Source organism: Cydia pomonella, chromosome 5 (assembly GCF_033807575.1).
Source record: "Cydia pomonella isolate Wapato2018A chromosome 5, ilCydPomo1, whole genome shotgun sequence".
Classification (NCBI taxonomy): Eukaryota; Metazoa; Arthropoda; class Insecta; order Lepidoptera; family Tortricidae; genus Cydia; species Cydia pomonella.
Window position 1 is genome coordinate 1634349 of NC_084707.1, and position 26037 is coordinate 1660385.

At 36.9% G+C, this 26037-nt stretch overlaps 1 protein-coding gene across 1 annotated transcript in view; it reads left to right on the forward strand.

Annotated features, from left to right (window-relative positions):
• Positions 1-26037, forward strand: part of LOC133518383 (uncharacterized) — a 152200-nt gene that overhangs the window by 119896 nt on the left and 6267 nt on the right. Inside the window, exons 2-3 of the mRNA XM_061852058.1 lie at positions 373-596; positions 14921-15065. Coding sequence (XP_061708042.1) covers positions 373-596; positions 14921-15065 — 369 coding nt within the window. The remainder of the gene's footprint in view (positions 1-372; positions 597-14920; positions 15066-26037) is intronic.

Below are 26037 nucleotides of genomic sequence, written 5' to 3' on the forward strand. Positions count from 1 at the left end.
TAGCGCATGAAATTTCTGTCATCATTACGACAGGCGTAGCGTAATGCAGGCGTAAAAAACAAAACTTCTGAGATAATCTAATAATAAAAAATCTTCATCTGACGAGACAGTAAGAAGATAATCTTTGTAAAAAATAGTCTAAATGGTAGTTGCATTTGTTTATTAACATCTTTTTGATTGTTTAACAATGCTGTTGTTTCTTTCTCGTTTTAAGATGTCACTTAATTTATTATATCTGTGGCCCTAGTGAAAAAGGGTATCCTTTTTCACTAGGGCCACAGATATATTCCTTGCAATAAATTTCATATGTCAATCGTCCCCACATTGAAGCTCAAGAACTCTCAATTCTAACTCTATTTTCCTTCTTTCCAGATTATATGGACTCCTTATGCAAAGACCACTTCCTCCAGCGCCAATACCGCAAGCTGGACGGTGGGGTGCTCTGGTCGCGGAATGAGCGCAACCTTGACTGCACGGTGACGTTTCAGACGCACAGCATCCTGCAGAGGTTCATCCTTCACTTCGACCTGCTGCAGCTCGACTGTAACGACCACCTGTATGTTTATGATGGGGCGCATGACACGGCGCCGCCGAAGGTTAGTATTTACTTTACCTTTACCTCATAAACACAAACATCACTTAAACGCCAAGCTCCCCGGTACAAGGGAGCTAATGTAACCCTTACTAGAAATTGTGAAGGTTACCTTAACACCTATAGTTGTCCTTAGCGCTGTGGGCACAACTATGTAGTAACGACGACTTTAGGTGTTCTTGGCGTTCAAAACTTTAAATTATTGTTCATTTTTTGGAAATGAGTTAAAGAATCGCCTGATCATAGGCAATTACTGTTGCCCAAGATCTTAGACCTGCAACACCAGAAATAATGTCATGCATTGCCGGCCTTTAATATGAGAGTATGCTCTTTTCTCTGGCTGTTTGAACTTCAAAATGCCATCAGTCGTCTCGAGAATATACATTTTTTGCTCATTAATGTTGTTTAAAGTATACAATTATTAGATTACTATGCAGTGGACTAACGTGAAAGTGAGCAGCTAATGAAGAATTACTCTTGAATCGCTTTTAACCATGCTTAAGTCAATACCCAGCAATCTAACATAGCTCTTTGTAAAGTCCAGCGATCACTTTACTAAGAGCAACTACCTACCGAACAACATCATGCTTGCAATCAATAAATGTTTGCCTAGATCTTAAGAAGGGGTAGCTAAAGATTGCACGAGAAACAGAACCAATAGATGAATAGTCCTTCATTTTATAACCGGGAAGCTGAGCTTTAGATAAAATGCATTCAATAGCTCCGCGGATTCACCCACTGCACAAACACAGAGCAAAGAATTCCATTAAGAGGAAAATGGACGATCGCATGAGACACACGTAGATCCAATTCTTCTCTCTGGATATTAATATGATAGTTACATCATTTGATGCATATGAACCACAGCTATGCTCCTTTGAGAAAAATGTAACAACAGTCATCAAGCTGTAGTTGATATACATAAATTTTTTTTTAAATATCTTCCATAATATCGAGGAAGGAAAATGGGGACTTTTGTATGGAGAACCGGTAGTCCACTATCCCCTTAACGGATCTGATCGGGAATACAGATAATTTACCGACAAGATGTTAATAATATTATTTCGGTTTTCATGTTTCACTGTCCTTTCTTTCTTCCACGTATCTCTAATCGCTCAGCATAAGTCGCGTATGGAGTAGGTATAGAGCTATTGGTGCAGCAACTGTCAAAATGGCAGGCAACATGTCAAGTTACGTAAAATCATTCAGGCAGTCCTCGTCAACAAGCAATTTTGAATCGTCATTTAATATAAATATAACATTGGTGATGAGAAATTGCAACTGAAGATTACATCGCTGCACAAAATGTAACAAAAATATACTTAGATGATTGGCAGGTCCTCAACTGTGTGGTTCTGAAGAAAATTTCCTGCCTCGCATAGCTAAACTGCACGTGGAATGAACTGTCCGCGATATCTACGGACCGATACGATCATACGGCCTTTCAAAAAAAGAGCGTAGGTACATCCATCTTATAGGCCAATATCGCACTTGCTACCCCCTGGTATTGCAGGTGTCCATGAACAAAAGTTATTGCTTTATCATCAGGCAATTCGTCTATTCATTTGCCTCTTATATCATACAAACATCAGTTAAGTAACCTTAAAGAGTCTGGGTGGTGTATTCTACGATAACGAATAATTGTGTCTCGGAAGCGATCGGAAGTGTTCGGAGATGATCGGAAGTAGCCTCGTAATTGCCGAGACGCCTTGGAATCCCGCCAAATTAGGGCGTGAAGAAATCACAGGTACGGCGTAATGACGGGGGTATTAATGGTGACCAATATAACTTAACGACTGTGATATATACCTACTCTAGCCTAGATATAAGCGCAATTTGTCAGTAGAAAAAGGCGCGGAATTCAAACTGTCTAGGGGAGGACGGAGGACAACCCATCGCACTTACATTTTTTTTTAATTTGCCTTTTCTACTGACGAAATTGGCTTGTCAAACTTTGTTGGTTTATATAGCGTCTTGAGCCGGATTTTGCGAAAAGGTTAAACAGGTCATAGAGACTTTCATTATGAGACCGATGTCAAAACCAAACAGAAGCAGTAGGCTTAGCACAAGAGCTCTGCGAAAGTATCACGTGCGTAAGCCAGACTACTCGTATTTTTTGTCTGCGAACGATAGGTAATACAAATTATTCAATAAAGGTTTTTTTTTTATTTCTCGGTCTCGCAGAACGAGTCTTGCCTGAATCAGAATTTTTACCCTGATACTTTGTATTTACCTGTAGGTACGTATCTGATATATATAGTCCTCCTCATCGTTTTCGATGACGGCGACCCCAAATAAACACATTATGGACGTTGTCTAGCATGAGCCCTAATGTGGCTGGCCAGGCCGAACTTGCTCTTAAATACTCTATTGCACGCGTGACAATAAAGTTGGCCAGCTGCGTTGAACGTGTACACGTAGGAGGGCTTAGGTCTCTCTTTCCGTAACTGGCGTTTCATGTCTAGGCTAGTGAGGCGGTTATCTTCGAATGTTTTGACACCGTTATGGATGGTAGAACGCCAAGAAGACCTCCTTCCAGCAAGCTCCTCCCAATGCTCAGGGTCGATGGCGCAAGCGCTCAGCGTGGCGGTGGTCGTATCTGATAGAACGATAACTGATACAGCCATTGAAAAGCCATTAGAGTAGGTCGGTTACGTACATATGGTTTTGTTGCTTGGTAGTATTCACTACCAACAAGATGTACTTACGTTATCACTATCAGAAAAAAAATCCTCGTCGAGTGAAAAAGATGCCTACCAATGTCCGACAGAAGTTTCGTTTTCTGCATAAAAATCATGTTTCGAATTTCATTATAAGAAACGTCCCAGAATAAACGTAAGCATTATATAAATAAATAAATAAATATTATAGGACATTATTACACAAATTGACTAAGTCCCACAGTAAGCTCAATAAGGCTTGTGTTGAGGGTACTTAGACAACGATATATATAATATATAAATATTTAAATACATAGAAAACGCCCATGACTCAGGAACAAATATCCATGCTCATCACACGAATAAATGCCCTTACCAGGATTTGAACCCGGGACCATCGGCTTCATAGGCAGGGTCACTACCCACGAGGCCAGACCAGTCGTCAAAACAAGAATGAATATAATAGATCAAAACAAGAATGAATAAACTTCTCCAATATTTTCTCCTTTTCAAAAGCGCAGCGGTTTTCCAAGTAACATTTTCAATCTTAAAACAATCTTCTGGCTACGGCCATCAATAACTCGAGAACTGGTCTTTAATTAAAAAAGTAAGGATAGTTTATGGACAGCAACTTTTTAATTTGCTGAGATGACCAGCAGTTTACTGCGGTATTAAGTTGTCAAGGCGCGTAATTATTTCTTTACGCAGACTGCGGTGTTACAAAGTTTAAAAGACACTGAAAGAATGAAGAATATCTATCCTGAAAAAAATATAAGATGATATTATTTCAACGAGATAATGTTTCATGGTAAGAGCCTTTGTTGGCAAGGTTTTTTTACGACCGGGTCTGGCCTAGTGGGTAGTGACCCTGTCTACGAAGCCGATGGTCCTGGGTTCGAATCCCAGTAACGGCATTTATTTGTGTGATGAGCACATATATTTGTTCCTGAGTCATGGATGTTTTCTATGTATTTAATTGTATCGTTGAAACTCTAGGTCCATGGGGTCCCAGCGCGCATAAGTTTTTTGGAGAAATCGCGAAACGTCTGTTTGACGTAACTGGTGACCGAAGAGCTGGCGGCTTCCTCGCACAACGTATCAGTATTGCGATACAACGAGGAAATGCCGCCAGCATCCTTGGTACAATGCCTCAAGGGCCTATTTTAGATATAAGCTAGTTATAGTAATCATCTGTATATATCCATTATGTATATTGTTATTGTCAATAAATAGATTCAACCATTGTATATTATTGTATATATCTACATGAAGAATGGCCAAATATCGACGCAGACGACCCAGGATAGATTTTCTTGGAGACAACGTATTATAGGAGACCCGACCACAAGTAGATGGGATTAAGGCTAGGGAGAAGAAGAAGATATTATACAAGGTGCCTGTGAGCATTGCGAGAGATTTTAACGGTGCATTCTTGATGGCAACAGAAGCAAAAAATGTTACATGACTTTTTGTGAAATTCGACAAAAAATAATTTTGTTTTTTTTTTCCTTTTTTTTGAACACTCCTGGACATAAAACGTAATTTTTATTGATAAACACATAACCTAAAATTAACTAACAAAGATTTTTTTTTTATTTGGGGGTAGCCTCTCAAATACATTTTTTTCAATTTTTCGATGTCAATCAATAGGTATGTCCAGACTAGACCTCAAAGTGGCAATACCGCAGTCAAAAATGTGTTTTGTACCGACTTATGGCGAAATAATGATTTCGAAAAACATTTAATTATCTCTGAAACTAGGCCTAATCCAGAAAATTTTATATGACATTTTAGTTTCTCAATATTACCAGGAATGCTTAGTTAAAATTTCTCGCAATGCTCACGGGCACCTTGTATATATATCTGAGTACCCACAACACAAGCCTTCTTGGCTTACCGTGGGACTTAGTCAATTTGTATAAGAATGTCCCTATAATATTTATTTATTTTAATATTTAAGAGCGTGCGATTTTCAATCCGAATAATGTTTTTTTTTAATCTTATGTTCGATATATAGCTTATATTTATAGGTCACTTTTCGGTGAAGAAAAACATCGTGAGAAAACCGCACAAATCCCAATGGTTTCCCGTTGGCTTGGAAGGTGGCAATTACTTTCGTAAAAACGAATGCGTAGGCATGATTCCTAAGATTAATCGCGAAGCGGACCCCAGGCTCCCATGAGCCGTCACGTGGCAAAAAATCAAGACAAACCCGGTTAAGATGACTGTACCTAATTTATACCAAAACTTGCATCCAGACTGAAAACCTAGGGAGCCATCTGGTCAAACAAAACTTAAAGTTCCAAACAGCAATAAGAGCTTTAATTTCACCCAAAACTTGTTTTTGTTAATTCAATAAGCAGCCGGCAGGTGTAGCTTTACTTGGGAAATCAACAACTAAATAAAACTTTCGAATTTTAAATTCAAATTTGGATTCCAAACAAAGGATCTTTGATTTGTTTTTACAGTTCTATTTGAATAATGGAAGGGATTTCTTTCATACCCAAATGTCCCGTAGATGATGAGTTCGGGTTGGATAGAATATCTTGACTTTAAGAGTCCGCAAGCTCGGTCTTTTAAAACGAATATGGATCTTCAAAATTATGTTTTGATAAACGTAAATGTTCGAAAATAATCGCGCTGAAAGATAAAAAGAATTGTAAATTTTGAACCGTGGGTCCAAAAAATATGAAAAAAGTCGTGAAAGTAAAGCTTTCAAGGAAAACTATAATAATAATAATTAATCCGTTTATTTAAGACAACATAGGTCTAATCACATTACAATGCTTAAAATAAATTAAAACAATATAGACATTTTAAAATATTTATACATTACTGACATTTACAAAATAAAACAGTCATATCAAAATAATACCCTGTCATGATGTGTCCAAAGTTGTGTATAAAAAGAGGCTAAAGAAATCACTATTGGACAGGTTCGAGCAGAATTCTTGACTCGCTTATGTTATCTTAACTAAGTCACTAAGTATATATACTTAACTAAGTAATATAGATCTTTTTTATGTAAGAAAAATGTCACTTCTGTGGACAATATTACTAAGGAAAAGGATTAGGAATACTAAGAATAACTAATCAGATGGATCCCAGACCCGGTGTGGAGCCTTTCCACATTAAAAACGTCATTAGCATAACGTATATTTAAAAAAGTTAAGATTACTACGACAATTTCTGTGGGAATGTTCTGTGGTGGGTCTATGGACAGGCTTGTTTCGCTTATATGTGTAAAATCATTTATTGACAAGGGTTCTACAGCGACTAAACTAAACCAATAACTAGCTTAAACTTAGCAGTTATTTTAATTTACAATGTTAATGTTAGCTTGAATTACATAATACAATGACCTGTGATCAATAACAGTATGTGATAATCACTCTGTAGTTTAAGTTTTAACATACCAAGGTTTCAATATACATACGTATGCAAAAGCGGCTATAGTTATTAATATTTACAATACTAGTTGATGGAGGGTAGATTTAGTTTTTTTTTTTTCTGCCAACAAACTGTACTGCAGTTTGGCAGATTAGTAGTTTAAGGCTTTTTGTAATCTTCTTTTGATTCAAATAAATTAAAAAAAAAAAAAAAAAAAATCTGAATAAAACAATTAAAATAAAATTAGAATAAAATGTTTAAAAAAACCAGATGTATTTTATTTTCCTCGTATTCGAAATTAAAAGTGGAGTGTTTAACTAGGTGGAACGCATCATTTTAGCCTCAGACTATTGGCGCTCTCATTGCGTTCGAGCGCTAAACTAACTCGACAGAAATGAGTGCCTTTAATCCCTTGGTTAAAATCTATTGTGCTGCTGAGTACCGACTGAACCTAGGTAGGTACTGTCATAGTCACTAACAATTACATCTCGTAGCGAATACTTATCTATTCCATTCTCGAACCTATGCCATTGAAATAAGCTTCAAACTAGAACTCACTAGCAAATATGGCACAACTATACATTTTAATACAAATAACAACCGCGGCGCCGCGAACCGCATGATTAAAAAATATAAAATGCCTTTGCCTGAGTATTACGATTATTTCTATAGCCTCCTAAGGCCTAGCCATACAAATGAAAATCCGAAATTTGCCACTGGAACTTGAACCTGTAGGGCAAGGAATAGAGTTGATTTTATTTTGTTTGAAAATTTAATATAACAAACTAAATTGAATATGATTTAAATTTCTTCGAACTGAATAAGTCCTATAGGTAGGACCTTGGGCCTTACGAGGGTATGGCTTATAGTATTAGAGATTGTAAGTGGCTCTTTAGATGGGTTAGGGTGTGGTCGGGTCTTATTAGTTATTCAATAGAGTTGGTAGAAGTTACTTACTTTTATTGGATTTTTTTAATACTACGCTGGTGGCAAACAAGCATACGGCCCGCCTGATGGTAAGCAGTCTCCTTGGCCTATGGACGCCTGCAACTCCAGAGGTGTTACATAGCTACGTATTCTATAGGTTTAAAAAATAAAAACCCGTAAAACAAACATTCGACGAAAGTATTGCATGGATGTGATTCGACATTTAAATTTCGTACACAAATAAAAAAAACTCAATTTTTTTATATAATTGAATTATTATTTTATTATGACTTTCAATAAAACGATGAAATAACGTTTTACAATCTCTCCATATCAATCTGTTGATTTAGAAAGTTCATTCTCTTTAGGGCTCTTCTACACGATGGCCCAGCGTAGGCCAGTCTAAGGGACACAGCTATGCGGTGGAATGGGATAGCAATATCTCTTACTCCCTCTAACGCATAAATGCGTCCCTTGGACTGACCTGTGCTGGGCCGTCATGTAGAGGAGCCATTATATAAATAGATCCTCAATGTTAAAACGAATCGATTGACATTATTAAACATCGAAAAAAAATTGGCAAGTTAGTATAACAGATTTAATTTTAATTCAGTGAGTTTTTAACAATATATGGTCTTATTTTTAACACAGACTTATCCATATTAGTCATTACATTTGATGTTAAATTGACATAAAATGCTACCGAGCCCCGATCACTGCGTATTACATACTCCTTCTACTTATTAGGTAAGATCTATGATTCAACCAACACTAACAGAAACCTTTACAGGAATTCCTAGTTGCGATTTTTCCATACAAACGCTCTCGACTGTTTCCGGGATTTTTAACTTAAAGCAATGATTTTTTTCAAATAAGATCAATATCATCAATATATGTTTTGCTTTTTTGGATAATTTTATTTTGAAGAAACTTACAGCGCCTCGAAAATCGCAAAAACGGCTTAATTGAATTGACTGTAAAAAAAGGCGCAGTATACAAATATGACAACAAATATTCAAAAAATCAAAACAAAGCGGCATAGATTATTTCTACTTCTTGCAGTTTCCAAAATTTCATAATGATTGGTTGCGTTTTGGTGGAGGAAACAGTCGAAAGCGAAACCTCGATTTTGAGTTTTTCGCGTGGGAATTTCAGTCCGAGCTGCAGTTGTCCTTATCGCACGCACGCACTCTCGCCACCGCAGCGAAACAGAAACATAGCTTCAAAATTTTGAGATTTGAAAAGTTGCTCAGCTAGGACTTGCTCTGAAACCTAGGTCTAACTAAGACATTTTACTTCCAAACTACGTGAACCAACTTGCGAACGACTTCAGAGCAATTAAAACATGTGACTAAAACAATATTTCACGAAACTTCCTCTAGTTTCGTCCGTTTCAGTCAGATTTAACCATTGAAGCAGTTTTACAGTTAGTTTTGGAGTTTAAGAAAGGTGTACTTACTTCAGTTTTAACCGAAAATTATTAAGTTCCTATAATATTACTTGTCATTTTGTTTATTTTCTTGTGACGTCTACGGACCCGGGTACGTCCTTAAACTACGTCCAAAAGAGAGGTATGGGCATTGTGAATGTCATCTCGCTTTTTGTGGTAGGGCTCAGCACAGCGGATGTCATTCCAGATCTAGAGCGGAGCCCAACTGGGGAAGTACCTCCACCTTACAGAAAACCGCAGGCAAATAACACTAGACCCTACTCATAGTGTTGTGTTCCTGCCGGTGAGTAAGGTTGCCAGAGCTCAACGAGGGGGGGAATGCTAGGGTCGGCAACGCGCATGTGACTCCTCTGGAGTTGCAGGCCTACATAGGCTACGGAGACTGCTTACCACCAGGCGGGCCGTATGCTTGTTTGCCACCGACGTAGTATAGAAAAAAAAAAGACGACACATGAAGTACCATTATGATTCAGACTACCTACATAACTGCCGACTGCATTGCTGCAGGAAACGTCAAAAAGTTCATTTTATTGAGACGCTTATCCCCTATTACCCTATAGGATAATTATTACCCTATAATAAATAACCCTGAAAAATAAGATATGGCCGCAAAAAAAACATATATTTTAACACTTATGGGAATAAAAAAATCATATGGTACTTCTTATGGTAATCTATAAATATGAAATTTGGCAGGTACTTAATATCTTCTTACACCACAAATGCAGGGAAAAATTTCGAAACTACAAAAAAAATTTATATGATAATTTTATACGCAACCTTCGGTGGGCGAGTCCGACTCACACTTGTCCGTTTTTTATATCAATCAACACTATCTATCTGCGCAGATGAAGTTCCGAGCAGAAGCACGTTAAATAATTCCTCACAGGAAACTCTTTGACATAAACATTCTACTTATCAAGTATGCAGTGCCCTGTGGTCACATCATTCCCGATACGAATTCCACCAACTTGACATAAAGGCATAGTTCCACCTGAGTGTGTGGGCAAAGTTGCGAACTATCAACAAGTAAGTAACTTTGCCTGGCAATGTTGGAAATGTAGCAAGTTTAATGTGATCTGTCCATTCGATGACTTGTGGTGATGGAATGTTTTATGAATATGCTACAGAGATAGAATCTTGTGCCGATGGCTTACATTTGAAGTAATTAAATTACAATTCTTATCGTTATAACGTTATCGCCTCGAACCTTGGTAACAAAGGAAACTATGCTTACCCGCCACATGTTTCAGAATCGCGCACTTTGGAATAAAAACATCGCAAGAAATTATTACCTGTTAAGTAGTTTATGTCAGCAGTGATATTGTATTCATTTTGTTATTACTATTCCCTACTGGAAATAAAATAATATGTAATTTACATCAGTATTAACGCTCCCTATATATTTTTTTTTTTTTTTTGTATGTATCAACTTATCTCATTAAGTGAAATGTAATATTTCTTTTGAGATAAATAAAATATCTTTAACCCGAATTCTTGTTATTGTGAAGATTTCACGAGTACGAAGTAGATAAATAACCAATTAAATTTCTTATTCGCTGTCCTTTTGTATCCGTCTTAACAATTTTTAAATGAAAAGAAAAAATATTCACCGTTTCGGTCAAGACTCGAACTTGCGACCTTTCGGAATACCGGTCCGATCTCAACCAACTGATTCACCTAAGCTTACCAGGAGCAGCCTTTGTAATAGTTACTAAGTGATCTTTATATAGTACATTACGATACAAGTGCGAAAAATAGGAAATTCGAAACGAGTGGCGATAAATTAAAACACGACCGAAGGGAGTGTTTTAAATCGACACGAGTTACGAATTACCTATTCGCACATGTATCGTACAACGTTTTACAGTACATACTCGTATGGCCCTTTAAATGTTCGACACAGTAACGTAATATGCTACTTCTCGCACTAGTGCTATAAAGTAGCCCCATATGTACTGTAAAAGAACATTGTAAGCGACATAGAGTTGAAATTGTTAACTGGACTCAAATAGATGAAGAAAAAAGAGAAAAAAAAAAAAAAAAAAATTAATGTCGCAGGTTATTGGCATGAATCTCAACTCCCTAAAATATTTTACGGAATAAAAACCCATCGGTATTATGAAGCCGATGGCTATTACGTATACACGAAAATACTCTCAGTGAAATCATTGACATTGCCCACTTGAAAGTAATAGTACCCTTTCCCGAGGGTATTTCAAATGAAGTGGTTTAGCATCCATTTTATTTGAATCAAGTGAGAAAATTCAGAATGCCTTGTTTGGTCGAATATCTGGAGGTCTCATACTAACTCGTTTAAGTAATTGAATTATTATACAAAATGTATCAATATCAATAGTAATTGTTGAATTGTATTCATGAAGCCCGGGTGATATTGATTAAAATTAAAACGCATTAAAAAATACAAATTTTGTGATTCTTGCATGTATCGGAGGACATTGAAAATTAACGTCAAAATAAAAATTACTATTAATATCTCCTACTTCATTATATTTCATATAATTTTTATTATAAATACCTCGTTAACGCACAAAAAATTAAAACAAGAAATATGCCTAATAATTAAATGAATTACAACAGACTAACTGTATATCAAACGACCTATGTCCCGTTCCGCCTGTGCTAACGTTTCAAAAATGCTAGAGGTATTGCCGCGGTTCACGTTTTATAATTTGTTTTGTTTTTAAACTGGCTTCGAAACGATATTGACGATCGTCTTGATGATAGGCGCATCTCACGCACGGCTATAACTTCATTTCACTGGCACCGATCGGCGTGAGCGAATGGAAAAATAATTTGCGATTTCTTGTGCGGTCCCTCTACGGTTGCTGAGTACCGGTGAGTCGAACGCTAGAGAACCAGTCTAAAAGGTGTCCTCGAGATGCGTAACAAAGCCGCGTTATCGGAGAGCGCACCTACACTGGCTTTTTGAGCGTTGGACTAGGCCGCAATAGACAAAGGATTAACAATAGACAAAGGATTAGCCCGTCGTGGCCAGCTACAAATCGAACTACTATAATTATTAGGTGTGGTATCATTATGGTCATTATGGTTATGCTAGGTCCCGACAGAATACCAACGCTGTGGCATCGTGGCAAGAAATGTAGTACCTAGTTAATTCGTTTATAATATATTAGACCTAAATTGTATTATTTTAAGTGTATTATTTTTTGTAACGATAATGTTTTGCAATAGAGCTTTAATATCTATTACAAACGTCATAAGTATTTTCATAGAAATTTGACATTAATGATGAAAATTCCACACTTTCTCATTGCAAATGCCATGCAGAGCTTGATCCGACTCTACTATTAACTATAAATGCACAAAGACACTACATCACAAAATCTCTTATCTTACGGGACAGAAAACTAGATAAAGAAACAAAAATTATATAAAAATTCTACAGACACTGACAATGGAACTCAATTGAAAATTTTCAAACTTGAAACCACCCCAGTGAGCTTTTTGAAGCATATGTCATTTTCCACGATAGTCGGTCTGACATATCCAATCCATATCTTATCTAGATTTAATATTTGGCGTATCTTAAAGTTCAAAATGGACCGAGTATTGCTGCATTTCCTCAAATAGGTAGTAAACAGTATAAAATCCCTATCACTTTTAAGCTTTTTTGCAACTCAAATAGGAATCCGATGTCTAAATCAAGTAAGTAGTAACTTTTACTACGTAATCCCTGTCGCTTGAGCTCTTTTGTTGTCAATGGAAAAACATCCGATGTATAAATCCGAAGAGATTTTAATATTGGCGGCCATTTTGTTAAAGTTCGCATAAAGGCAGCTGACGCTGGCAAGATGGCGCTAGTGCTCCGAATTAAATCTAGGACATGTTTTAAGAACTAGGTTTTAGCCGAACTACATTTCTTTATTACATTTGGCCTTATTTGTTAGTGCCGAATGAAATCAACTTAGGCTTACAATGTGGGTCTGAATTTGAAGACTGACTACTTGTCATAAAGACATAGATTTAAAGCGCCTATGTTTGAACGTTGGTAGCCTCGTGCAAATTTCAAACCAAAGTTAGCAGTTTCGAATCCAACCTCCTGCTAGTGACTTTTTTAGAACTTATGCATGTTATGTTGGATACAATGTTGATAAATTCACCAGTCGCTTTTCGCTGAAGCAAATCATTGTGAGAAAACCGGACTAATCCCATTAAGCCTATCGCTCTGAGTTACCAAGTCAGATGGCAGTAGCTTTCGTAAAAGCTAGTGCTGGCGCCAATTCTTGGGATAAGTTGTCAAAGCGGATCTCTGGCTCCACTAGAAGACGGTAAGGCGAGAAAGAAAGCGCGTCAGTTCCAAAATACTTTTGTATATAAGAAAAATGTACAATTTTTAGTGTGATTTTACCATTTTGAGAAAAACATACTTAAAAAAGACGAATCTGACTTTCGATGTAAATACCACCAAACGAAGCCATCTGAAAAGGTGCCAAGTTCGGCACTGGGCTGTGGACATTCAAACTAATTTATTGGTACAAAATGCATTAATGGCGCCCAACGTGGGGCGGAACTTTCTTAATGACGTTAATAAGTATGCTCAAGTTAAATACCTCTTAGTATAAAAATATATTAGTATATGATATATTAAACATATTAACGCGCTCTGGCGCTCATAGGCTGACCATTATGATCAAGTTTGTGCTAAGTAGTTGTATATTGTATCTTAAGCGATATTTTGGATCATAAGTTTTGATTCACTTTTCTATCGAGCTTACTTTATGTATTGCCGTTTTGTAGTAATGTGTTTTTTTTTTAAACGGACAGAAATTCTAAACCTGCCATAGCTCTGCTATGGCTCACCTTAACAACTTTGTTTCTTGCAAATTCATTATACATGTATTTATTACTAGTTCAGTAGCAATTTATATTCATACATTACGCACGAAACACAGCAGCGGAAGCAAATTCCATTTTATAGTACTACAGATTACAGATCTGATATTTGAACAATCTCAGAAGGCACAAATATGTAGCCTGATAAATTTGTGAATCAGAAACTCGACCAAACAACCACGTCACTGATGTATCGCCTAAACCATCACGTCGCCGCGATCTTTCCCAATATGGCAGCGATATAATACGCCCATCGCTCAGTAAGCCGTCGATGGAAGAAATATGACCAGCGCCTGGACCTAGCTACTTTCTACAAAACGACCTAACTTCATTCTAAAGTCTTGTCCTTTACGACCTTTTGTTACTAAACTGTCCATCCAATCCGAGTTGAAAAGGCGCATGTGAGCAGCAAACCCACGGGGGCTTGGTCATTTTGAGATGGAAGTTTTAAAATGGGGGATTTTCAGTACTTATTCTTCGGTACGTGGTGGATTGGGGAGAGTGGTGTAGATTTATTCGCCGCTGGTCTGATCGCTGTTGCTACATTATGTTCAAATTGTTAGAAAAGATGGTATTTGTAACTTAAAGTAAAGTGCTTGAAGTATATTGAAACAAAGAAATTAACAAAATGAAACACGAATCTCTACTATGAGTTGGTAGAGGATATGGGTGGTTCTAGAAAGCGTCAAATTCTAGTTGATTTACGTACTTTACGACATGAATTTTAAAATAATGAACAATAAAAAATCAGTGCTTGACACTGCCAATTTTAACCGTAAATGCAATTAGTCTTTCAAACAATAAAACTTATGACATTTCTGTTTTTTTTTTGTGAGCATTTTTACGGATTTTCTTGTATAGAACCTTCTCTTGTTTGGAGTCACTAAATATATCCTATCGATTGACAGCATTATAATATCTTTGTCGTTCTCTCATGTCTGAGGGTGTCCCTTCATATTGTCCATATGATGCATCTATTAATAATAATTAATTAATGATTAAATATACCCTTTTTGTCTCCAGGCGGACCTATCATGCCGCAACACGAAGCAGCAAGTATCAGTGCTGTTCACCAGAAGCAACTTCGTGACGCTAAAGTACGTCACGGACAATTGGGGCACCGACGCCAATGGGTTCAAGCTTGTCATCACGGCAGTTAAGGACCCTAGTAAGTGTTGAATTCAGTTTTAATACCGACGCCAAAGGAATGATTGTCGGCGTTGTTCTATTTCAGCTGTTTCGCGATGCTTAAGTACGTCACAGACAACTGGGGCACCGACGACAATGACTTTAAGGTTGTCATCACGTCAGTTCCTGGATCCTAGTAAGTGTTGAATTCAGGCAGAAATTTTGAAAGATGTTTCATTATTCAAACTTTCATTTGATCGAACGATCTTTTTCAAAGAGAGCTTGCATTGGGTTACCTTTCAGTTTTCATAAAGACACCAAAGGAATAAGGTTTGGTGATGTTTTCTTGCAAAAACATTTTAACAACTTTGTTTAGGCCTTATTCACGTCCGTAAATAACACTAGTAAGTGTCAAATTTCAAGATTTCAATAAGTTTTGAGTTCAGTTTTCACACAGACGCCGGGACTGATAGTCGCCGCTGTACTCTTATAGCAACTTCAACAGAAGGAAGCAGCATTCTTTATATGAATCTTAAAAATGGGATTAGCAGAAACAAAAGCAAACTGATGCATTAAGCATGGCATAGCTTTTATCCAACTATCTGTCTGGGAAAAGCTATAAGAGAACTCGAGACTCTTTCTCTTGGGCTAATGGATGTAAGGATCAATAATGAAGAGTTGATTCAGAAGTCTTGAACGGTCTCAAACTGTAGACCATTTCAAAATGTTCACAAAAAAGTGCTATACTTTTATTTTTATATAATACTGAATTCTGTACAGTTACGTAAAAATCTTCTTCAAACGCCCATTTTATTTAAGGTCTCGAGGCCCTTAAATGTGACCTTCATTTGTAACCCCTGTCCCCTTTCTTTGTCATAACGAACCTCTAACACCTTTTCATGCTTTAATGGGGTATAAGGAGAGGCGAAAAAAAACGTTTTCAATTCAGTTTAAATTGTTATTACATCAGTAATGAGCTCGCTACGGCACAGAGGGATGATTAGCAGTACTTTGGCTTCATATTATTCTATATGTATTATTGTACATGGAATCATACACTACGTGAACTCCAGGATTGCTTAAAAACAGGTTAAAATGGTGGTATAATGGGTCTGAAAACAAATAAATTGAGCTTGTCTATAAACCCGACATCTCACTTCGTAGCTATATTACATTGCGTCGTTGGTTCATCACTTTCGTTTGACACACTGAGGAAATCAATGCAAATAGCGCGGTCTGATAACAAATCACGAAGTAAATTTCCGGGGTAAAATAACTGAAGGCCCTCGCGTTAATTTAAAAGCAATTGAGAAGTTTTTAATTGCATGGAGATTGCCTCTTATTAAAGATAGCTTATAATAGACTTACTGTTAGAGGTAAGATTATGTACCTTAACTTAAGATTGTTGTTTTTATCGTGCATTGCTTGAATTCGTCAAGAATGTTTTTTGTCCCTTTATTGCAAATAACGATCCCAAGTGACTAATAAAGACAATGAAACTCTTTACATTTTTAACCAACTTCCAAAAAGGAGGAGGTTATCAATTCACCCTTATTTTTTTGTATGTTTGTTACCTCGGAACTTCGTTATTTGTGAACCGATTTAAAAAATCCTTTTTTGTTTGAATTTGTATAGTCCCAAGTTGGTCCCGTTTTGACAAAACGATGTTCGTTCGTTCGTTAGTTCGTTCGTCATGACCAGTTCTAATGTTATATTTTTAAACCAAGCATTTATATCCAAAACAGTGCCATTTGATGAAGTAGAACTGCTGCTGATGACTCTTTAACGACGCATATTTCACGTTTGGCGATTTGTTCTCTTCGTTATGTTTGTTAAGCAAACAAGTTTTGAAGGAACATTTGTGTTAAGATCTAGTTCAGGGTTCCATGAGTGGAGCTCCTCAAATATTAATGGTTTCGGATCCAGACCTTGAAAATCAAAACGTACTCGTAGCGCAATAATGCTTAGTGACATGATAGTTTGGTCAGACACGAACTAGTCTTGCAGAATGATGCATCGATTTCTTATGTTTTCCTTTTTGATTATTATCCCATTGGATGACGCGAAGATTTTTAAAATCTAACCTTTCATAACATGACAATATGATTCAAGGCACGTGTCTTCGTGAACGACACAATCTATAGCAACGAATACGTTTGTAGTCGGCGCCAAGGCAAATAGCTATAATACTGATTATTAATACCCCTAAGCAACTAATGGACAGCTTTATTTCTTATCGAAATACACCAATGTTGGCATTCTGTGTGACGGCGTGTTGACGCTTTAAGATTTGGCTTGGCACCAACTTCATTGGTATTGCTTTCTAACGCATATAAAACCTAATAATATTTTATTTTATCCTTATTGAAGTCGGTTTTATTTAAAGTAGATTAGAAGCCTGAATAAGTATAAATTAATAAAGGGTTCCATGTTTTATTTTATTGGATCTTAAAAATATTATCAAATAGTAACTGAATTCGTTATATTGTAATTAGTCTCAATTTAAAGCTTTTGTTTATGTTCTACCTTTAATACGTAAAAAAAGGAAATTAATACGAAAACAATACGTAAAGTCTAGGTACTGCTATAATACCTATGTGCTGGCGCCCCTTACTGCCCTTGGTAAAACTTGATATATTTTCTTACATTTTACCTTCTTCAACCCTTCTGTTTTCTCTGTAAGAAATACGAATCATAATATTGTTTTTTACGGTAACTATGCGTATTGCAATGTTTTTTTTGGGAATGTGCCTTTTTAAGAACAATATACAGTGTGTATTTTTGATATAACTGCAAACTTAAACTAGACGTAGGTTTCAGTATTGAAAGATTTTAAAATTTAGTTTAACTAACAACTAACTAATTTCTTTTAGTTTTAAACGCACTACCTACAATCTTTTCTGCTTTGCCCTAAGGTTGACTGGTAGAGAATGCCTTATGGCATTAAATTCGCCTTTTGTACATTAAGTTTTTTTTTTATACTACGTCGGTGGCAAACAAGCATGCGGCCCACCTGATGGTAAGCAGCCTCCGTAGCCTATGTACGCCTGCAACTCCAGAGGAGTTACATGCGCGTTGCCGACCCTAAACCCGCCCCCTCATTGAGCTCTGGCAACCTTACTCACCGGCAGGAACACAACACTATGAGTAGGGTCTAGTGTTATTCGTATTTTGGACCCGGGTACGTCCTTAAACTACGTCCGAAAGAGAGGTATGGGCATTGTGAATGTCATCTCGCTTTGTGTGGTAGGGCACAGCCAGTGGATGTCATTCCAGATCTAGAGCAGAGCCCAACTGGAGAAGTACCTCCACCTTACAGAATAAAGTTTTAAATAAATAAATAAATAACAGAGCATAATTAATAATTTTTTGAATTTTTTTCGAACGGCATTTTATTTTATACATCTTGGTCACTTGCGACAGTTGTGACGTGGCATTATTAAAAGTGACGTTTTGAGTTAAAGTAGTGATACATTGCTTGCTGAATTATTTTATATGGAAAAATAAACGTCGTATGTGTTTTATAAAACCTATGAAAGTGTGTTCATTAAAGACTAAACTAACTATATTATTTGGTTATGTGGTCGTATCAAAAATACACGCTGTAGCTATATGTTATAATTTTTATAAATTAAGAATATAATTTATAACACAGAAACAGAAATAAAACAGACAATTGCGAGTCGGACTCGCCCACCGAGGGTTCCGTACTTTTTAATATTTGTTGTCTATAACAAGAACACGGCAACAGAAATACATCATCTGTGAAAATTTCAACTGTCTAGCTATCACGGTTCATGAGATACAGCCTGGTGAAAGACGGACTGACAGACGGACGGACGGACGGACGGACAGCGGAGTCTCAGTAAAAGTGTCCCGATTTTCCCTTTGGGTACGGAATCCAAAAAAAGACGGTATAAAAAATCTGAACGATTTATTAAAATAATTATAGCCATATCAACTGTTTTATATTTTTCGATAATGGTGCGTTTGCATCGGAGGCCTAGACAAATCCAACTGAATACATCGCATGCTTACATAATATTATAACTTGTATAACTTGTGAAGCATATACTAGTAATGCACCATAATGTAATGATAACATAACACACTTTTATAACAGACTAGATAAAAATAATAAAATAAAGCACGCTTCTCACAAGCTTTACAAATTGAGGTTTTACAATATGCATTATATCCCGGCACGGTAATGACGGATTTCCGGACGCAAACATCTTTTGAGACAAAATTAGATTATACGCTCGACCGCGCGGAAAAAAGCTTGGGAGGCCGATATTGTTTTAATAATTTGATATGTTTTTTTATTTATTTTATTTTATTGGGAAACAAACAGCTAACAATCATACATAATATGAATTAATATTAATAAAACACAAGCCAAAACCGTTTCCACTAGTTAATTAAAGCAAAAAAGTTCTAAGGAAACTTAGTAAAATACAAAAAAAAAACATAAAAAGTATTATCCAAAGCAATCAAGTAAATCGAAAGCTATTTAAGAGACCGGTAACGATTTTAGAGCAAAAATGTTAAATTGATAGATTTAGTCGTTGAAATTGTACACCTTTTGTTACGTAATATCTAAATAACAAGTATTGGTTTCTATTAGCACGTTTTTTCATCTTGCCTTTTAATAATGAGGTCGCAAGCGAGCGTCTTCGGTAAAAGGTGACGAGAAGGGATAGTTATTAAAAATTCATCAAAAAAATTATACAAAATGATCATATCATATCATATCATTTATTCCATTGAATCATGTTCATTTGTACATTTTGGTCTTAAATATAGTCAAGTAGGTACATGATACCCTGCTAGGGTGTACAATTTAGGACTTAAAATTATAAATTATAATTTACATTAATTTCTAGAAATAATTAAATGTCAAAGCAAGTATATAAGTATTAAAATATAAATAATTCATGCAGAAGCATATTTACAAAATCATTGGTAATCATCAATCATACGAAAATAAAAAAATAACAATAATTAATCAATAATATCATAAAATTCATAAACAATCATTTTCACACTCCAGACTATTATCATCAAAAAATTCATCCATTGAATAATAACATTTTTCTATTAATATTTCCTTTAACCGTTTCTTAAATAAAATGATGATCAGAAGAATGATGTATAAGAACAGTTTCAGCAAATGTTGTAGATTGTTGAAGTATCAAAATTACGTTGAAATTAAGTCGGCCAGGTGACATGATTCAAGGTAGTATCAAAATAATACTAACCTTTTTTTAAACAGAATTGGTCACCGGGAACGTGTCGTCATAATTTACAACTTTCTGTCCAAGAATGTTACGAGTATGTGTGTTGGATTTTAAACTTTAGGGACGAATTGGAATACTTTTTGTTTGTGTTAATTATAGAAAAGGGATACTATACGGATATTTGGAAAGGTATTTGTATTGGATTTAACAAAGTAGAGGGTAACCTTAATAAGATATAAGACGCGAGAGATATTGAGATTTCAGAACATGGTGTCATGAGATGGAATGATGATGAAATGAGAATGTGTTAAGGAATAACAGTGGTGCGTTGAGAACGTGGTGAGTTGAGAACGTAGTGAGATTGTAATGCGAGAGGGTATTAAATTAAGATGACGCTGTAGTTGATAATGCCCATAGTAATTTGAGAATATTGTGAGTTAAGAAATATAGCTACTAGACGTCATAAGTTGAGTATGTGTTGCAAATATGGATACCTGATCTAATCGGTATAGGAAAGGCAATTTATATTTAGGTACTTAAGTAGTATTTTTGTAAGTTTAATAAAAATGTAGGCTATATCGCCTCGACCACCAGAAAATTCATTTTTATTTATTTATTTAACCTTTATTGCACAAAGCAAATACAATAATAATCTCTTTCCCATCACGGAACAATGGTGTTCCGGACCTTTGGGAGGCGTGCGCGGAGCCGAAGCCAACACGTAGAGGCCCTTTTGACACTTTAATGAAATGTAACGGGTATAGTTTCTATTTTTCTCCGTGAGCTTCTACGGATTATCGTCTTATCTATTGTTTAAAAACCGAAAAGGCGCGTGCCACTATGAAAAAATGGTCAAGCCGCATAGGTAGCGTTTATTGAATTACTACTCTATTGAGCACGGAATAAGATTCATTATGAACTAATACAGAATTCTAACAGAATAGCTGTCTGATCTCTATTGGTTCGTCTAAGGTAGGCGACTAAACGCTCTCAAACCAGCTTAACTTGTGACACTGCGATCCGAAACAAAGATACGTATTCGAAGACCTCGCTTGCACTGGTAATGCGAGCGCACGGCTAGCTAGCGCCAAGGAAGCAATGTTATGTTTCTCGAGGAGCAGGTAAAAAACAGGGCCGGATTTTCACACAAATATATTTGGGTGGTTTTACGTCCTTAATTTAAAGAGATAAAACATAACACTATTTAAATAGTAGGTACACATCTAACAGAATGGGTTTGTGTAATTACAATAATAACGAGATATACTCATTTTTATAATCAACTGTTTAAACAGTTTGCTAATTTTAAACTTTAAACAGGCTAATTTTAAATAAACAATAAAACAATGGTAAAATCGTAATAAATATGTATATCCATTTAACAATCCCGTACTACTAATGTTAAAATAGACCTATATGTTATAATTATGTACACTAAAATAAAGATATTATTTACAATAGAGTACACATTTAGTAAAACATTTATACAAATTTATATTATGAGTCAACAAAAAAATAAGTAACATATACATAAAATAAATAAATATAAAACAAAATATGCATATCGTTTAGAGTCAAATCACGCTAACTCTTTCAAGCAAACCATACAAACAGTGTCAGTTTGTTAGAAGTCTGAAGAGTTAGCGTTATTTCGTAAAACCACCCAAATATATTTGTGTGAAAATCCGGCCCTGTTTTTTACCTGCTCCTCGAGAAACATAACATTGCTTCCTTGGCGCTAGCTAGCCGTGCGCTCGCATTACCAGTGCAAGCGAGGTCTTCGAATACGTATCTTTGTTTCGGATCGCAGTGTCACAAGTTAAGCTGGTTTGAGAGCGTTTAGTCGCCTACCTTAGACGCACCAATGGAGATCAGACAGCTATTCTGTTAGAATTCTGTATTAGTTCATAATGAATCTTATTCCGTGCTCAATAGAGTAGTAATTCAATAAACGCTACCTTTGCGGCTTGACCATTTTTTCATAGTGGCACGCGCCTTTGCGGTTTTTAAACAATAGATAAGACGATAATCCGTAGAAGCTCACGGAGAAAAATAGAAACTATACACCTAGCAGATGTTGCCCTTGCCCGTGTCATGGGACGCACGCAGAGGCATCACCCGCCAGGGTGTAAGGACTATTTGAGGGTTGATGGAATCTAAAATGAACTGGGCTATTGGGTGAAAGCGATGGACTAAATACTGGGCTATGGGATAAAAAACCGGACGCCTGCCTAATAAAACGTTATTCAATTTTATTTCCGGCAGACGGTGACTCGCCCCCACAAGATGGGCCCCCACAAAAAGCGACATCTAGGATGGATCAAGTCAACACGGGTGTGAGCGGCTCAGGGGTGTCGAGAGGTGTACGCCGCTTTCTACCCAGTGGCTGCGAGCAGCCACTGTGCCAACTCGCGTCTTATGCAATTTTTCACTTCCACCCCTGGAGCTTATAGCTCTAACGACTCCACTCTGGCCGGCCGGATAAGGCAAGCCAGAGGCAGAGAATCCTGTCCCACCCACCCTCCTTGCGGCTAACAGAACTCCCCAGGAGCACTCGGGTACGTGAGGTCGCTACTCCCCAACAGCTCGCCACAAGCTGCCCTGCGTTGACTGATTGCACTGGTAAAACCAGCGGGCGATGGGGTCGTCACATCCCTACGCCTTAATAATAATTAGTATTATTGTATTTAAAAATAAATAAAGAGATAATAATTATTATAGCCTAAGATCAAAAATAAATAAATAAATAATAATAAAATTCTTTATTATGCACTACTAGAGAAAAGTTCATGTTACAAACAAAGACAGGACTTAAACGAATAGGTAACTACAGGCGGACTTATCGCTATAGCTTACTTACTTACTCCGTCGGCTCAGCGACCCAAAATGAGACTTGGTCTCCGACACAAGACAGCGCCACTTTTCTCGGTCCTGTGCGACCTCTCGCCAATTGTCGACTCGAAGCTCGCGCAGCTCCGCCTCCACCATGTCGCTCCAGCGATACCTAGGGCGTCCGATAGGACGTCCTCCTGCTAGGCGACCCAGGTACGCTCTTTTTAGGGTGCCTACAGCTACGTTTCAAATCTATGCAAAACATAGCATAGCAAGCATAGCACATCTTTGGTGGAAAGGCACCCTTACGTTCCGATCTTCGTCCATTCTCTCAAGGTGGCTCTACCAACGGAGTCTGTCGGCTATAAAATAAAAAAAGTGATCTACAATTGTTAAAAAGGTGGAGTTAATAATGAAGTTTGAACTTCAAATCATATCTAATCCTTCCTTTTGTCTTTTCTGAAGTCGGGCTAAAGGCAGATAAGCATGGTGTGAAACACTTCCGTGAACATATTTATCTTTAAATAATTAAAATGTGTTGGCATTAAGTTCATTACCAAAATGAGCCTAAATAGAAACCCTTATGCTTTTACATAGACAATATTTATTAAATCTCACGTGAAGTCAGCGACTCCCCCAAAAATATCCACAAAGCAAAATGACTCTTTCACTACACTTTAACTAACACCAAAAACTAAAGAGTTACTCACCCCGATCTTATTATGAAGTTTTAGCATCATGAACTTGGTTACTTGTTACAAAAAGTGTTATGACAGTGCAATTTCCAAGGCGCTTAAGACTTTTTATTAAAATATGGAGACAATTCTAAGGCTACTCAAGTATGGACAAAGCGCAACTTTCAAGCTTGCTGTTCCCATGTTAACCAGCAATGTTATGACCTTAATATGAGTAACAACTATGAGAAAAGAGGGATCTCGCTTAAACTGGTTTCTATTAGGAAATACTTGGTATATGATAGCAGTTCTTACCTTAATGGGGTAACCAGTAGCAAACTTGGCTTTTGAGAAAAAGTCTAAAGCACTGGTGTTTGTGAAGAAGTTAGGATGTTTTGAATGGTTGGTTCATTATCGGCTAGTTTGTTCGGGTTCATGATCTGAGGGGTTTTGAGTTTCACGCGCAGTTCACTTTATGAGGTAGGTGTAAGTATAATATATGAAGTTTATTTTTATATATGTATGTAGTTTCGGCGGCCGATCGGAAAATCAGACAGATCGTGAAAATCCTTGTCTCATTCCCTGAGTCGAAGGAGCCCCGCGGGGCATCTATTTCTGGCTAGTTTGCCATTCAGGCATCTGAAGCGACCTAACGAACCTATCCTATTACCTATCTGTTGATTTAATGTGACTGCCGTCAAAAAATTACACAGTGTCTGATTTTACGATCGGCTGCCGACATATATAGTGATTATCTAGAATCTAATTAGATAAGTTTATTAAATTTGTGACCTCAATGGCACTGCTAGTACCAGAGCGCGATGCTATTGTAACTTCAACTATAGGCTTCAGCTCTGTAATCAGCTTTCCTCTTAATCCTGACACTGAAACCTTAGCTAGAGTTTGTTTTAACCCGAGTAACTGAACTGCAGCTGAGGTGATAAATGAGACTTCTGAGCCCGGATCTATTAGTGCCCTTATTAGATGATATTCTTCCCTTTCCCATGAATTGGCTTTATTTGTGACTGGTTGTTTATTTTCATAGTCAATCCTCCTAAAGTAAAGATCTCCCTTTTTGAAAGAGTTAGGAGTACATACATTGGTTATTATTTACGTGGGTACAGTTCTAACTAAGCACATTATGCCTATCCTGTGGGGGAGAATATACCAGGTGGGGTGTTACACACGAGCAATATGCCAGTTGTTTACACTGTAGGCTGTACTTTTCAAACTAACCAATATTTGTTTAACGACTTTTTAAAATAACTTGTTTGATGTTTAGTATTCCTTAAAGTTCTAGTATTCCGAGATGCAATGTATTGCGAATTTTGTTATGTATACAGCGTGATACGCAACGTTAATTACAACTCGTAACTCTGTGAGCTGTAGACCTCGCGTTAAGTTTAGAAATTATCTTCTTCCTCCTTCCCTTAGTCCCAGTTTTATCTGGGGTTGGGCCTCCTTTTACGGCGGCGCCAGGACGCTATATCCTGGGTTGTCATACGAGTAGGGGTAAGGTTCTGGGCTTTCATCTTCCTCTTGATATTGGACCACCATGTGACGGGAGGTCTTCCTCTTCCCGGGGATTTTGTGGGGATTTAACTGAAACACTATTATCTCATCTCATTATGTGTCCGTACCATCTAAGCCTGCTTTCCTTTACTCTGTCAATAATAGGGGCCCCTCTGAAAGATCCTCTCACGTGCTCATTGCGTATTCTATCAAGAGTTAACACCGCCTGCTCAGCGCAGCGTCTTAATTTCCGCTGTACACACTGTGCTGTTCGTTCTTTTTTGTCACTATCCAGCACTCCGCTCCGTACATCATAGCAGGTCGGACAGCTGTCAGCTATCTGTAAGCTTAGAAAATGTAAAAGTGAAAAATGCTTACTTTGTTGAGTCGTTGTCACAGCGAACTCACAATGGTCTTCAGTGCCATAGACCCTATTGGTGCTTAAGCCCTTTATACCAATTTCCGCTTTTTTGAAAAAAATAAAACCAAATACTGGACGATGAAAGAAACTATTTCATCATAGAAAATCTAAAATTTCACGAGAATCGGTTAAGAATTGCGACCTGTAGAAATCAAAAAGCAGAGAAGACCCCGGTAACAATTTATAGCAAAAATGTATAATTGATCAATTTAGTCGTTGAAATTGTATACTTTTTGTTGCGTAATATCTAAATAACAAGTATTGGTTTCTATTCTTGCCTTCTCATATTCTGGTCATCTCACCATGTGTTTTAATAATGAGGTCGCAAGCGTG